Source organism: Mytilus californianus, unplaced genomic scaffold, assembly GCF_021869535.1.
Source record: "Mytilus californianus isolate M0D057914Y unplaced genomic scaffold, xbMytCali1.0.p SCAF_8, whole genome shotgun sequence".
NCBI classification, from domain to species: domain Eukaryota; kingdom Metazoa; phylum Mollusca; class Bivalvia; order Mytilida; family Mytilidae; genus Mytilus; species Mytilus californianus.
This window is the reverse complement of record NW_026262734.1, coordinates 28,404,143-28,420,707: the sequence shown is the minus strand read 5'-3', so window position 1 is coordinate 28,420,707 and position 16,565 is coordinate 28,404,143. Positions and strand designations below refer to the sequence as shown.

The 16,565-nt window shown below is 31.8% G+C and overlaps 2 protein-coding genes across 4 annotated transcripts in view; one reads left to right on the top strand and one right to left on the bottom strand.

The window, feature by feature from the left end:
* LOC127712151 (CDP-diacylglycerol--inositol 3-phosphatidyltransferase-like) overlaps positions 1–16,565 on the top strand; it is a 59,687-nt gene that overhangs the window by 8,185 nt on the left and 34,937 nt on the right. The gene's annotated exons all lie outside the window — the stretch shown is intronic.
* The window catches only part of LOC127712150 (uncharacterized), a 39,471-nt gene that overhangs the window by 14,865 nt on the left and 8,041 nt on the right, over positions 1–16,565 (bottom strand). Inside the window, exon 1 of one of the 3 annotated variants that reach the window (XM_052218419.1) lies at positions 11,705–11,918. The exons of the other annotated variants lie outside the window; for them this stretch is intronic. Within the exon in view, the coding sequence (XP_052074379.1) occupies positions 11,705–11,765 (61 nt within the window). The 5' untranslated portion in view covers positions 11,766–11,918. Of the gene's footprint in view, positions 1–11,704; positions 11,919–16,565 lie in introns of those variants that run through there. 3 annotated transcript variants of the gene reach the window in all.

The following is a 16,565-nucleotide window of genomic DNA, read 5'->3' as shown; positions in this document are numbered from 1 at the left end:
TATAAAATGGTTAGAGTCCCATAAATGAATATTGCAAACTTTTATAATAAAAATGGTAGTATGTGGTATGTGGTGTGGACTCTCATTGCAGAAGGGGGCACGTGCCCCCCCCCCTCCCCAGTCGGGGTCACAAAAAAAATTTCTAACATAATTTTTTTGCTACTGTATCTGCTTATCAAGATATCTAGATTGAAAATGAAGACACAGCTTGATTTGACTTCCTAAACTGGTCGTTAATTAACTCCATCTTCAACATGCATGATTTATGACAACTTATCGATGGGTGTGTAAATACAGGGTTTCAGCTAGGATTTTTAGGGCTTTAGTCACTTTTGCGCGAGATGAAAATCAACCTTATTTTGGGTAAAAGCAAGGGACCAAGGCTGTATATTACTAGCTTTACAACTTTGTCAGAATTTGAAGGACTAAGGCATGCTAGGCAGTTATTGCATGATTTGTCTGATGTGGCTATTAAATATGAAGATTATGATATAGGATCCGTAAATCTAGTTCACAATTTCACTTCAATTAGTTTCAGTGGACATTCCTGATCATCAAAAGTTGGATTTCATTTTTTTTAAACCAGGATCCTGCATAATTGCCAGAAATGAACTTGTAACTATTTCACTGCATAATCATATATAACGTTTATATCGATATTTGGAATTCATTTCTATCAAGTTGGAAACAATGATTTGTACAAATCCTTATTGGAATGATTCTAATGACTGTAAAGAGGTTGTAAATTAATCAAGAATAGATCATCACGTTTACTTCGGTTTTCAAATGAAATGAAAACGGGAAGTGACAAGTGGATCATAAATTCAGAATGAATCAGGATTCATCTACGGACTGGTTTGTATTTAAAAAAGGCAGGAAATAATCATTTTTCTAATTAAATTTGCTGAGTAAGAGATCGATATTTGTCTCTCTCGTTGAATTTGAAACTAAATGATTTTGTAACTTACGTTTTTAGTGTCTAAAAATTCTTAGGAATACTTTCACGCATGTGTAGTACATAGTAAAGGAAGCACCTGTTTGACTCGTGATAACATTTCTGAACGTTTTGACGTTCCTTTAATAAAGTCACATCTTTGCAATCAAAATTGTCGAAAGTTTTTGATAAAAAGTTATATCAAATATGACGGAACTACGAGAAACGAACTGCAAATTGTGATCGTTTGAGAAATATTGAAATTAAAATGCAAACTGGCCGGGGGGAAACAGTTTTGTTCAAATGACAAAACTACGACAAACATTAACTGCAAATTTTTTTGGGGAAAATAATTATGATGGTCAATTATGGGGTTATAATTAAGGGATTAGTGACTGATCTGATGGCGATATGCGGATTACCTGTAACCACAACTTATAACACCTGTTGTAAATGTTAATTAGCTGAGGGTCATAAACTTGTCAGAAACACAAAGACAGGTAGAATCGATTATAGTATTTTCATGCGAAAATAATTTTACACTTTCCAAATTTAAGTGACGAAATCGATTTCAAATACTTTGGCCATTTTGAAAACCGTTTTGTAAATGACGAAAATGACGAGCGCTAGCAAAATCATTGAAATATTGACACCTTTGTTTAATGTCTATATCCAGAAGCATTTATGTAAACTACATGTTCATGCTGATTGGAATTAATACCAATATATTTATTGGTTTCTAATACAGTATTACAGGATCAAGATCGATTAACAAGTGAAATCTTGATCAGGAAAGAAATTACCAAATAAAATCGGTCTTAAAAGAATATACATGTAGATATTTAGTGTCAAGAATGTGATTATCGATATCTATGAGATACGTCTTTATTACCAAACACTCACATTGTATACGGTTTCTGGGGAATGTGTCCTTCTCAGAACAGTCCTTTTAGAACTTTATTAAACAACAAATGATTTTTTTTCAATGCATACAGCATTTTTTTTTCAACTGAATGTCGTGTTTCTGTTCCCCTTATTTTTTTTATGGAAACCAACAATTTGTCTTTAAAACAAACCTTCCCCCTCCAAAAAACATGAAGGGTCTGTGCCTTATATATACTCATTAATAAAATGATATTGTATTTTAAGAAAACCTACTTATAGTACAGTAATATGTGTATATTTTTTCTTGTTTCAATTACCATATATGAGGGTATGAATAGGTTACCATGAATGAGGGTATGAATGGTTTACCATGAATGCGGGTATGAATGGGGTTTACAGATTAGAGAATAATGGTCAAAAGGTAAAAACTAGAAAAAAATGGGCCAAAAAATATAGAAAACAGATTAAAGGTGTGATGAACTATAAAGAATAGAGAACAATTAGCCGCAATTAAAAGAGTAGAAAGAAATGGATCCAAAAATAATGAAAGTTTATAGAAATGAAGACTCCCCCCTTCACGACCACCATCATCCCGAAAACATGACACCACCACCACCCATACTCGCATATAAACATATCTAAACAAATCTTTAATTTTGGTTTCATGGTGCCCCCCAGACATCGGGGTTCTGGATCCGCACCTGTATGATATTACCCTAAACTTAGAACAAATCTTATTTAAATCCATTTGATCCTGAATGTTGAATTAAAAAACATAGTATACAATATATATCAATGTATTCAGTACACAGTACTTTGTACAAGTTTCGCTTTCAACCATTCAGTTCTTTGGGAAGAGCTGTGAATTGCAAAGATTCCCTATATAAATGGACAATCAAGAAAAAAAAAATGGGGAATGTGTCCATGGGACAGATGATGCCCCCGCTTGCATATCATATAAAGTTATAAAGGGACATATATGAAGAACAGTAAAAGTGACGCTACCCAAATTTGTACTTGATCTGAGTTTTGTGGTAATAAGTATTGTGTATAAGTCTCATAACATTTGGTTGAGGCTAACTTAAGTTATAGAGAACAGAAACAAAAAATTCAGCAATTTTTCCATTTGTAAACAGGCATAACTCTAGAACGGTAAAAGTGACACTACCAAAATTCAAACTTGATCTGTATTTTGTGGTAATTAGCATTGTGTATAAGTTAAATAACATTTGGTTGAGGCAAACTAAAGTTAGAGAACAGAAACGAAAAATTCAGCAATTTTTATGTTTATAAAGGGGCATAGCTCAAGAAAGGTACAAGTGATGCCACCCAATTTCAAACTTGATCTGTATTGTGTGGTAATAAGCATTGTGTATAAGTTTCATAACATTTGGTTGAGGCAAACTAAAGGTAGAGAAAGGAAACCAATTTGGGATGTACGGATGGAGGTACGGATGTACAGACGGACAAGGGTAAAACTTAATGCCCCCTCCGCTATTGCGGGGGCATAAAAATATACTGTTATCATCTAAGGCTGTGATGTGTTCAACTGTTGTAGTACTAACAATCATGACTTTTAAAGACTTTCAGGAAGAATAGAGAGTACGTAGTGAAGACAATTACTGGTACTATACAAATTAAGTGTAGTATACTATATTTGTTTTCAACTTCCCATTAGCATGATTAGCCTCTTGAGGTCTCTGAATGCATAAAAATCAAGAACAATTCATACACCACTTCACTACCAATACCATGCAGACAGGATAAGGATAACTTAATACATGTACAATAGGTACAAATAAAAAGTTAGACACAATGAGGTACTATGATTCCTACAATAAAGTACATTATATCAATAAATCCCTAACCCTCCTGTTGGCTAAGGCAGAGTTTGACGGGCAACATTTCCTTATGGTAATAAACTGCTTCGCCGAGCGCAGCTGAATACAACCGCAGAGGTCCAACCCTGAACAGTTGGAGCAAAAATAGACACAATATTCAAGCTTGATACAGGTCTGAATTTGGATTGTAATAAAATATTTTACACATTTTAGGTTTCTGACACAGAATAAATGTAGTCAAAGAACTTGAAATTGGTTGTATGATTTGAATTTATATTCAATTGAAGATTTCTTGCTGTTGTGCAATACACTGTGCTGTTGCGCAATACTTAGTAAATCTGTTTTCAGAATTAGCAAAATAAATTGTGACCCCCAATTTTTCTTAATTTCTTAAATCTTGAGGAATAACCCCCATCCCAAAAAAATAATATTTGAAGAGAATTTTCTTATGAGGAAAAAAAATTGCCCCTCCCTCAAATTTTTTTTTTGCCCCTTAATTCCTGAACGGTTTGGGCAATTACCCCCAAAATGAATCCCAACCTTCTACTTGTGGTATTGAACCTTGTGGTACAATTTCAGAGCAATCAAAATACTTATACACAAGTTATTGTCCTGAAACTAGAAAAAAAACTTGTTTTGGTCCCTTTTTGGACCCTAATTCCTAAACGATTGGGACCATCACCCCCAAAAACAATCCCAACCTTCCTTTTGTGGTATTGAACCTTTTGATTAAATTTCATAGAGATCCATACACTCAAACTAAAGTTATTGTCCGGAAACCAAATGTCTTCAGACGACGATGATGTGATAAAAAATTGTTTGTGGTCGTATAAAAACCAGTAAAATGTTTGCTGCCTCAATCTAATTTCATTTTACTGGTCTGCATATTTAATAAATATACTTAGAACTTTCAGTTATTATTGAATGTCCAGTGAAATTTTGTTTTGACTGGTCAATAACTGTCCACTGGACTGAACATCTAGATAACATCCAGTACCTTAGGGGTTTTTATTTTAATACAAGAAATTTAATCCTTTCAAATGTAGGACCAAAACCCCAAAATAGATTAGTAACATCACCAAGAAAAATTGTTTCACCTTCCCAGCTTAATAAGGTTATATCTTTTATTGATTAATTTCCTTTCTAGCTTTATTCATATATACACTTACAAATGTGTACCCATACAGTTATACAAAGTGTGTATATTAATCATATCCCTCATACCCAAAATTGTTCTAGAAAATGACCTTTTGTTCTATAAAGTGGATCTATTGCGCAATACTATGTGTCAAGTTTAAAAAAACATATATATGTGCCATAGCTTAAAAAAAATATTTTCAAGGCCTTTTTGCAAATCAAAATGGTTAATGGGTATAGGTTATCCTTGACAAAGAACAATAGGTAATTCTCCACTGACAATGAGGAAAATAGAACTTATATAATGTGTAATGAATTGTACTCAAAATTTCCCCCTTAATGTTCCTTATGGATTAATCAGCAATGCATCATCTGTTTTTACAGTGTCCTGTATAAAGTAAGGAAAGAATACACGGAAAATGTCAACAGCTGGTACTTGTGAATGAAATAATGTGCTTATATGTATATGTAAAGAAAAATACCCATCAGAACTACAGCTAGTGTATCCTAGTTGAAAGACATTTTCTTTAGAGGAAATTTACTCAGAAAATTTTAATTTAAGATCAAATATGATATTCAATTTTCCAACATTTTTAAGTATAAACATATTTATCTATTTAAAAGAAGAAAAAAAAAATCTTTCGTTTAAGCTTTCAACAAACAAGGCTGCCTGTCTGAAATATGTGTTCAGATGAATGAATTCTGAACTTTTGACCTTCAATTTCCCCTGTCCAAAAGGATCATTATATTACATAACTTATAATTTTCATATTTATTAAAATCACTAGTCTTAATACAAAAATTTACCTTATAAATTTAAGACTTGTTTATTACAAAACAGGTGAAATGTTTTCCATAGCCAGACCCTATGCTTGTTAAGCAATAACCATGTGACTGCAGGTATGATAGATGACATGTGTAATTATAAAATATTTACATATATATAAAACTTGTTATCAAATTAACAGTTGGATCAAAAATTTACATTGCTATAGATTTTTGTGGCATGTAATACCTTGAAATGAAATGTACATTATAACAAATCAATCATGTAACAGACGCTACTAACACACATGGAAATTTTCCATTTATGAATTTTACAGCTGAGAATTATCTCCCTTTTAACATCATGACTTACCAGAGTATTGAGTTAGAATAGGAACTCCAAAGAAATCACAGATTTTCACGTGGGGTAAATCCTTCAGTGCCGATCCAGCAAGCCACATGATTAAGCCCCTCCCCTTGGCTTACATCATGGGAGAGATGAACCACATTTACAGATATGACAACGAGTGAAGGTCATAATCAATTCACATTTGACAAGTAAAATTTGTTCAGTTGTGATAAAGTTGTTCAAACTCCTTGTTCAAAGTACGACACATATAGACAGAAAAGAGGAAAAGAATAAAGATAAATAGGATTAGTTCAACCACACATAAAGTTCCCTTGTCTAAACAAGAATTAATGTTGTTGATTTCTACCTGTGTAACTGACAAGATAATCTAAAGTACTCTGCTGTCACTGTACTATATACATTTGTATATTTCATACATTCAAGACAATCCACTCAGGACATGTTCACAAATATATTATTTTCTAAGATGAATGAATTAAAGAGATGACCAACTGTACATAACATCAAGAGGCTAAATAGGGAAAACTATAAAAATGTATATTTAAAAATTCATGAATTCTGCCCTTCATTCTAATTAAATTCAGGTTTTAAACCTTTAAATCATATTTACCATATATTTACATGTGTTTCAAATGTATCTACAATAATTAACCCAGTCTGTAAGATTGTATTTGAAACTGTGACCCAACTTTTCCTGTATAATCTTATTCATCAATGTATCAGTGTATAAGAATAATTTTGCTGACATATTCACAATTTAATACTGAAAGGGCAACAACTCTAGGAACTTAAAGGCAAAAAATGCAAATCTAATTTATTTTGTTTTGAATACATCTGCCAGTGTTTTTCCATATGACATACATAGAAGTTGCATAGTTATCATGGATTGGCCCCACCATGGGTTTTATTGTTTCAACTTGTTATTTCACTAAAATATTGTATATTGATTTGTATAAAAATATTGAGAGACAACTATTGACCAGAGACCTGAAAGGATGAAGGTATTAACAACTATAGGTCACTGTACAGCCTTCAACAAGAAGCAAAACCTTTACAATTTAAAAGTTTTTTTTAACTTGTTCCACCACCACAAAAAAAAAAAGAATTCAGTGGAAATCCTTTCTGGGATTCAAAACCTTTTTTGTATTTATTTTAAAATACACAAATCAATGATAGCCACAGCATATCAAAATATTAGAATAATGACAATTTATGGACCTTATAAAACTGCCTAATATAAGGTTAATAAATTTAATATAATTTGGCAACTAATTATATATATAACACATAAAAAAATACTGAAAATTCTATCAAGCAGGCAGCTATCATTACAAAAATTCTAAATTTGAACCTCACAGTTTCCTCAAGACAAACAGGGTAACCTGTATTTTATTTATATGTCTTTAAATATTTCCTGATCTACAACATCATCTCAAAATCACAAATATTGACAATACAATGAGAAAGTGTATTAAATCACCTTATAAAGCAAAGCAATTCTCAAATAAATGACCATGTCCAGAGTGACAATCAAACAAGGGATACTTAACATTGATCAACCTAATTGGAACTTGACCATATTAAACAGAACTTGATTTCAGTGGTGAGAACAAAGTGAAGTCTCATTAAACATCTATTTCAGATCTCTCAGCCATTAACTGCTGAGGATGTAATAATGCTGTCTGTGTCACAAGCAAAATTTCCAGACCACAGAGAATTCCAATATTGATTTTCAGTGACAAAGAGCTAACTGCTGTGGTTTCAGGATAATTTTAATGATTGTCATACAACTTAAAGACAAAATAAAGTCATATATCACACAGATATAGCACAGTATATATTAAATTATATCTTTGGAGATGTGCAGTTCCTGTAACTAGACTATAAACAGCTTTATAAGTTTTATATATAAATTCACATCATAATGAACCTGTTCATGTGTACTAAGTTTCAAATTGATGCCACAAAAATTTCGTTGTAAACTAACTTAACCCCTTATAAAAGGATGAAAAAGACTAGAAAACATCATGCATAAAACACTCGACCAGACATTTTAGCTTGGTGCTAGGTCAAAAGGTATACATATATCATCATCTGAGAACATCAACCTAACTGTATAGATTAAAAAACTAAACTGTACTTGTTTACACAGAAAAAATTACTATAAATTTCATTGGCATAATGTATATTATGGAGTGGAGTGTTGGAGTGGAGTATTGGAGTGAACTTTTGGAGTGAAATTTTTGGAGTGAGATTTTGGAGTGAAAATTTTGGAGTAAGATTTTGGAGTGAAATTTTTGGAGTGAGATTTTGGAGTGAAATTTTGAAGTAAAATAGAACACAAGAATAATAGAAGAACTGCAATTACAATGTTATGTTCGAGATTTTCATTGAGAAAATATATCAAGACATTTTACTATTAAGGATTTACATCAAAATTTCAATTTCGGATACAATAATGGGGTTGGGGGGTTCCTGGCAGATTTTTTTCAATTGCATGAAATTGTAACATTCGGCACAAACAAATCTGTGGACCTATCATTGCTAGTTTTATGCAAAAAAAAGTGCCTTCCAATCACCCATTACATTTATTTATAAATCAGCCCTCTGGCGATAAACTTTTTTGTAGTTGGTTGGATCAGGTTCCAATTTCTTTTTAATCCTACATTTAACTTTTGATGTAGCACCTAAAAGAAAAACTATGATAGGATATTAAATTTTATTTGCTATCAATGTTTGTCTACACACATAAAAGGATTGTAAAAAATGTCAGTATTTAATGCTGTACTGATCCAGCATTTCTTTGTGTCCTTCATTCAATTGGTCTTTAATTTCGTCGTGTACAATAACATGCTGCATTTCGAATCTTGGTATAAGTGAAAGTATGTGCTCTGCATGTTCTTAGAGTCTTTTGACAATTCGACTTAAGGCTGAAGTATGAATTGAAGTCATACCTTTTTAAAAGTAAATCATGTGGCGACTTTCTATGCTTTTTTTTTCTAGAAACCATTTCTTAATTTTCGAAGTCAAGTTATACTTTAACTCAGGGGCTACTGCGGGCACTGCATGATAGAACTGCAGTATCGGAAGAATGTAAAGTTGAACAAGTTATGTTGAGCAAGTGTGGACGCAGTATTGTGCTTAACTTAGTAATGTCCTGGACATACTTGCAGAGACTCACATTTTTTACATGGCAGGGCTGGGATCCCTAATATAATCATTTTTCGAATCTAACAAGTCAAAACCTTTCGAATGAATATATCAACATTTCTTTTTGAATCTTTATATTTCGCCCTCTTTGTGGCCCCCATATTTGAAAAGGATCAGTCATACCATATCATTTTTCGTTGAGCGTCATAAAAATTAAAGAACATAGTTCCAATGTCCCTCGCATTGCACATACATGTATTTTATCTATCAAAGGTACAAGGGCAATAACTAATAAATTGCTTCGCCAAGCACAGCTGGATACGACCGCAGAGGTCCAACCCTGAACAGTTGGGGCAAAAATGGACACAATATTTGCGCTTGATACAGGTCTGAATTTGGATTGCAATTAAATATTTGACACATAATAGGTTTCTGACACAGAATAACTGAAGTCAAAGAACTTAGAATTGGTTATATGATTTGAATTTATATTCAATTTTTTGCTTCAATTCAACTTGATCTGTGTTTTGTGGTAAAAAGCAGTGTGTACAAGTTTCATAACATTTGGTTGAGGCAACTAAAGTTAGAGAACGGAAACTAAAAATTTTGCATTTTTTTCCATTTATAAAGGGGCATAACTCGAGAATGGTTAAAGTGACACCACCAAAATTTAAACTTGATCTTTATTTTGTGGTAATAAGCATTATTGATACAAAGTACATGTACATGTATTATAAAAATCATATCATAATCAAAGAATGAAGTTATAAGTTTTACTAGACATACATGTACATAAGGTGATTCCATGTTTTTAGACTAAATAAAAACTGTAGATTGAAAATTGGTTTACTTATTAATTATTAAACCCACAACTCCACTGTACTCAACCCTTCTGTACATGCCTACTTTAAATGACATTTGCTGCCATGCTTAATTGAAACTTCGGTTTAATTAATTGTGATATAAATTTTAGTATATTTCACAGATATTTTGTTTCATGTATCTTGTATCTCGTATTTTGTTATTATAAAACACCAATGCAACCACGCATCCCATATTGGCTAATATACTATGTACTCCAAAATTTCACTCCAAATCTCGGATATAACATTGTAATTGCATTTCTTTTCTTATTATTGTGTTCTTTTTAACTTCAAAATTTCACTCTAAAATCTCACTCCAAAAATTTCACTCCAAAAGTTCACTCCAACACTCCACTCCATAAAATACATTATGCCAATTTCATTATATGTTACAATGTGTTAAGTGTAATGTAAGATGTTTTGACATTTGTCTGTAAACTGGTACAAGTTGTAACCTTGACAACATGTCTGTGTCTAGCAGTATTTAGCCCAAGAATGTGCACTGAGTCTGGCAGTCTTTTTGGGGCTTGCTGGGGCCAGAGTCAAGATTGTATAGTGGATATCTAGTTTTGCCAGAGGTCAAATCAAGCTTTTCTCTTACTGTCAAATGATTATAAATCTAAGGACATGCATGGAATCTATTGTTTGGTAAAATTTTAGGGCAGACTCCGGACCTTTTCAAACATTTGAGTAATATTATTACCCAAGTTGATAAAGACTAGGAATAAGCAAGGATTCATTAGAATTTAGAAGAAGACTCCATATATAAGGGTAGTTATGGGGGTACTTTCATGACGAATAACAGAAAAAATCTCTCCAAATGACGTTAATTGTAATTTTTGGTGCATGACGATAAAAAGTACATATTTTATGACGATATTTTTGTTTACTGATATTGACGAATCACGTCAAATTCTTTCCAAAAATAACAGTAACGGATATTTATTTGAGACCTATGACCAATCACAATAAGGATATTTTGACAAATCACAATAAATTTTAACCAATTTGACGCTAACAGTAACCGAAAATGACTGCTTGACGCCCGACGGTAAAGGGCATTCCTACCCTCATATATAATATTTTGCACATAATTAACACTAGTACTCACAGTTTGTTTTTGAAAGATGTCAGGATTATCGTCATAAAGAAAATGTACATTTTATCGTCATGCACCAAAAATTACAATTAACGTCATATAACTGCAGTGCATTTTTTTAATTTTTCCTAGAATACTGATACGTTTGTCATTGTGGTCAATGTGGTTACTTGTTGTTGCTAGCCTATCCTTATTTAATAAGAACAGTGATATGCTTGCTGTTCAGTGTGAGCCAAGGCTCCGTGTTGAAGGCCGTACTTTGACCTATAATGGTTTACTTTTACAAATTGTGACTTGGATGGAGAGTTGTCTCATTGGCACTCATACCACATCTTCTTATATCTATATATGAGTCCATATATTTTAATGATCCTTTTGCAATTGCTAACATGATCATGACATATACATGTAAAAAATGTATATATATTCTCAAATGTTTGTCAGTAATCTGCTCAATTTATTAATGAGTGTTAATGTGGAGGTTGAGCACTATATCTATGACCATAAGTATTTTCCTTTTCATTATAGCCTCAACACAATACTACATGCACCTGTCAGAAAAGGTTTTGACTTCCAAACTCCACTGACTAATTTACCTTAAATATCAATTGTTAATATATTAAAGAAGATTGTGCAGCATAAAAGATACTCCTTTCTTACCTGAATCAGGTATTTCTGGGCAATCTCCTTTTATTTCATCCGAAATAAATTTCAACTTCATTTTGTGTCTACTTCATGCATCCAGGATGTTAATGTATAAAATCCATTGTAGTGAATAAACTTCCTTAAACGTGTACACAATAAGCTTGGTGAAAACTTGTGTTATCTTTTCCTATTTGTATATGTTTTTAGAATCTTTTTAATCCTTTTAGCTTTAGATCACATGATATTTGATAATCATAAAAAAAAAAATGTAATAGTATCTATTCCAAAAATTAAATATAAATAACATCCATTTTTTAATTCATGTCAACATCAAAATACCCTATCAATTTGCATTTTTCTTTTCAAACCTCACTATATAATTATCTATTAAATGCTGCCAAACACTTCGAAATGATAGGAGAAAAAAAGTTCTGATTCCTCAGTAATAGGAAATCCCGAAAGGTAAAACAAAGACCAAAAAGCCAATACTTGAGATCACCTTGTTATTGGCATATCATCAAGTCCATCATATCTCCTGCCAACACATTGTCAAATAACATGCTGTAGAAATGGACATTCTTCATTCACTTCATACAGTGAAATGAATCAGGATAATTAATTTTGACTGCAATCAGTCTATCACTTTCTTGCTAAGTCGAACTATTGGCAAGTTATATTCATTCATTTCTTCATTGTTTTCTAACTAGGTATATGAACAAAAGATGGAAGAATCGCAGCTTCTACAAATTTCTGCTTCTCTGATTTTTTTCTTTATCATACACTGATTAATGACTGCAAATATTTCAAAATTTTTCAGATAAAGTACATTTAACAGTACAATCAGACAGCTACATTCGGTTTCAAAATTCAAGAAAATCACTTAATTTATATGTTGAGTCACAAAGTATCTAAAAATCCAGTAGTAAATATAAACAATTGCAAAATGTAATTGCAACTGAGTGTGCACTCTATAAGATGTTCACAGATTAATTTCTCATCTATTCAATTTATGCTCTTTTACATGTATTTTAAATATATATTTGTGATTTTTTTTTTCAGTCAGGTGTGCAAAAAGTCAGACAAAAAACCCAGTGCAATTCCAATATCACTTGTTACCCCCCTTTAATTTCACAAATTTAAAGGTTATCAAATAATGTCCATGAACATTCATCAATCAACCGAATATCACATAATTATGTGTCTTTTATATAAAACTTCCTGTTAAACAGGAAGATAAAAGCTTCACTTAAATGTGTTAGGATATAATCAGATTTGACCTGTTTCCTGTTTTCTTAAAGACAGTTTCTTTTTCTTATTCAGCTGATTTTGCTTTATATTTTTGTTTGTTGAAATATTGATTAATATACATTTGTACTATGATATCAAATTATTGGTTTTATAAGAGCATGTCTGATGATATTTGTCCTACAGTACCAAAGTATCATAAATTGATAAAAACCATCATTGTGAAATTCTAATAGTGTTTCAATATATATTGTCAAGTTTACATTTGTATATACACATGTAAACTTGACATCTAGTGGGGACCATTTTCTTATCTACATAAATTAAAAGTGACGAAGCTGTAATTAAAGAAATTTTTGCCATGTTTTTATTATTGTGATAAAAGTCACTCACAGTCTGGAGTTGAATCACAACAAGAAATTGACTGTGTTGTCATGATAAGTTGTAGGTGTTTGACAGATCCGAAAATGCTGACACATTACAAATGATCATGTCAAGCTGGAGAATAGATATGCAGTCATTCTGTTCAGTAGTTTGCAGAAATTTGTTCCTTAAACATATTGAAAAGTTCAAAGTATTGGCAAACATGAAGTAGGTGTCCAACAGATACAAAATGCACTCACATACTACAACTAATCACTATCAAACTGTTGACCAATTACAATGTATGAAGTCATTCAGTTCAGCAGTACTGGAGAAATGAGTGATGAAAGTATTAATGTCATTCAACATACATGTATATATGTATTCAAAACATTTCTGTTTTCAATAATAAGCCAAAAACATAACATTTTTGTTTGAGGCAAAGGAACAAATAAATAATTCCCAGGCAAACAAAGCAATACATGTTCTTGGAAAAGCAGTTATAGTTGTTAATGTTTTTGTATTACAAGAAAAAGATGAAATTTAGTGCCTAAGCAAAATTAATATTTTCCATGGAGTTTATATGCATTTATTTTAAAACAGTTTAACCATGCCATTTTGAAAGTGGCCACCACCAGATATTTTAAAAACAGGAATCTTCAGATAATTTATGTCTTCAGAAATTAATTCTTGAAATCATATTCTACCTAGATATTAAATTTTGTTCAATTCTAATCATAATGAAAATTAGAACCCCTAGATAGAGCAATGAAAAAATCCATCAGTTGCTAAAAGAAATCCCAAAAAGGATTTGGATAAAAAAACAAAATAAGAGGTGAACAAAGGTATTATATGAAAAAGATCCTGAGAAAGTTTCAATTTATTATAATCAAAAGGTCAGGAGTTGATGAGTTGTGGATACAAAATAGGTACCGGGTAGTACCCCTTAGATAAAGCAATGGCAAAGTCACTGTAGGGTGTCCATGTCATGCAAGTAGACCCCTGAAATCATTGGGATGAAGAAATGAAAAAGGAAGCGCAAAAGTTCATCATTTATCAAATGAGTAAGGTTCTTTGAAAGTTTCACAAAATTTCTGTCATGAGGTTCAGGAGCAGTTGTGGATACAATAGTGGGACAGAAGGACAATCTAAAGGATGGATAGACTCCCCAACCACTATATGCATCTAGCCTTTTGAAATGGTCGTAATTAAAGCCCCTGACCACAACATACCAGGCCTCTACAATAACTTTTTTTTCAACTTGTCCAGTAGGACAAGTACATACCAAAACTTACTTGTCCGAATGAAATTGTAACTTGTCCAAAAAAAATCTTAATAATAACCTTTTTTGCATTTTAAGTTGATTGAATTAAAACAATAGAACAGAATTTGATTTTAACATATCTTTTGCAATACTTATACAAAAATATGAGTCGAGAACAACTGAATCTAGTCATGTCACAGGACTTAGGTTCTAGTTTTCATCAATGCCAAAGTCTCAGCAGACTCTGCACATGAGGCACCATCTGATAGGATTGCCAATGTACACGCATTGGATTTGTATCCTGGTTTTTTAAGTTGAAAAAAGTTTATTCAAATGCAATCAATAAAAAAAAGAAGATGAGGTATGATTGCCAATGAAACAACTTTCTGCAAGAGATCAAATGACACAGAAATTAACAACTATAGGTCACCGTATTGCAAGTATTGTTTTTTTCTACATATGATCAAATACGATTTTGTGAATTTTATGGTAAATAATTTCTTCATTTTTATTTAAAAAATATTTTTGTTAAAAAAATTACCGGTATGGTATTCATTATAAAGCAACAGAATAAGGTAGGAAAAACGAGGTACTGATTTGTCTTGGTCCTGAAATGTCTCCTGGGTTACCAAACTGTCTATTTATTATGTCTATTAAATATGTCTCCTATGGTGCCAAACTGTCTATTAAACTTGGAGCTGGCTTCCGAGCTGGTGACGAACTGTCTTGTAAAATTACCTTATCTACAAAGGCAGCCATATTCATCAGTAAGACTGGTTTCCCAGAACCTGTTAAAAAGTACCTGACAAATAACCAGTTTTAAATTATTGATTGCAAGTAAACATGTCGAATTGATACTTGTTTTTATGTTCTTTTCTTGTTTTTTGTTTATAATTAATTTGTTCATCAAAGTTGGATTAAATTTATTTTCTCCAGAATAATTTTACTTGTCCTGTCGGACAAGCTTGATATAGCTTTTACTTGTCCGACCTTTGTTTCCTCTGGTACCGGACAATCGGACAAGCGTTATTGTCGAGCCCTGCAAACACTGTGTATACGTATATAACCAGGTAACTTACAAGTGCTAATTAGAAAGCTTTAGTGACAAAAAATGTAGCAATACCCCAGTGAACCTTCCTCTTTATGAGGATTGGATCTGGACTCTGGAGTAGTGGTTTACAAGTCTGGCTTCACATTCTAAGCACATGGTCGTTTCTCAAGAGATGACTTAAAAATCAAATCTGTGTGGACAGAAGATTTTGAAAGTGGAAATTACTAAAACATTGTTTGGTTAACTATTAGGCCTTGATATAATAATATGAACATAATTTTCAACACAAGAAATCAATTTGGAATAGCATATCATACTTCTATATCAATTTTCAATGAAGTCTTAGCACAAAAAGATGTTTATGAAAAATTATAATTTTTTAGTTAACTGTTTACACAGAAATATGTCTAGAATTTTGAATTTTGTACTTTTGCAAGTAAATTGCAAATGTTGAAATTAAAATGTCAAAGTTCAAACATGTATATGCAAAACATTCAAAGTCAATGCATCATGACTGAGGGCTCAAGGCCAAATAACCTTCATGGAAATGAGAAATGCCCATGCTTATAAAACTACATACCAATACCATTGACTTATCATAAAAGTGCTTCCCTTTAAATTAAACTAAAAACAAACTTTATGAAAGTTTTTCTTGTAAAGTATGCAGAAGTTTTAATTTATCATGTTTATAGTCAATAAAACTGAACAACACAAGATTAGGATTTTTTTTACAACAATATCATGTACAAAGGGAAGTAATCATAACAATATCAAATGATTGTCTCCCCTATTAAGATTTCTCTTTCATATAGATCATTATTCTATAATTGCATTAATGCTGTATTTTATTCATTATTCTCTTGTCATAAAAGTATCATTGTAATAATTTTATGAAATTTTAAAACTGCGAGGGTCTATGATTGTAGAAAAAAGAATTTCTAAATTTCTATTTC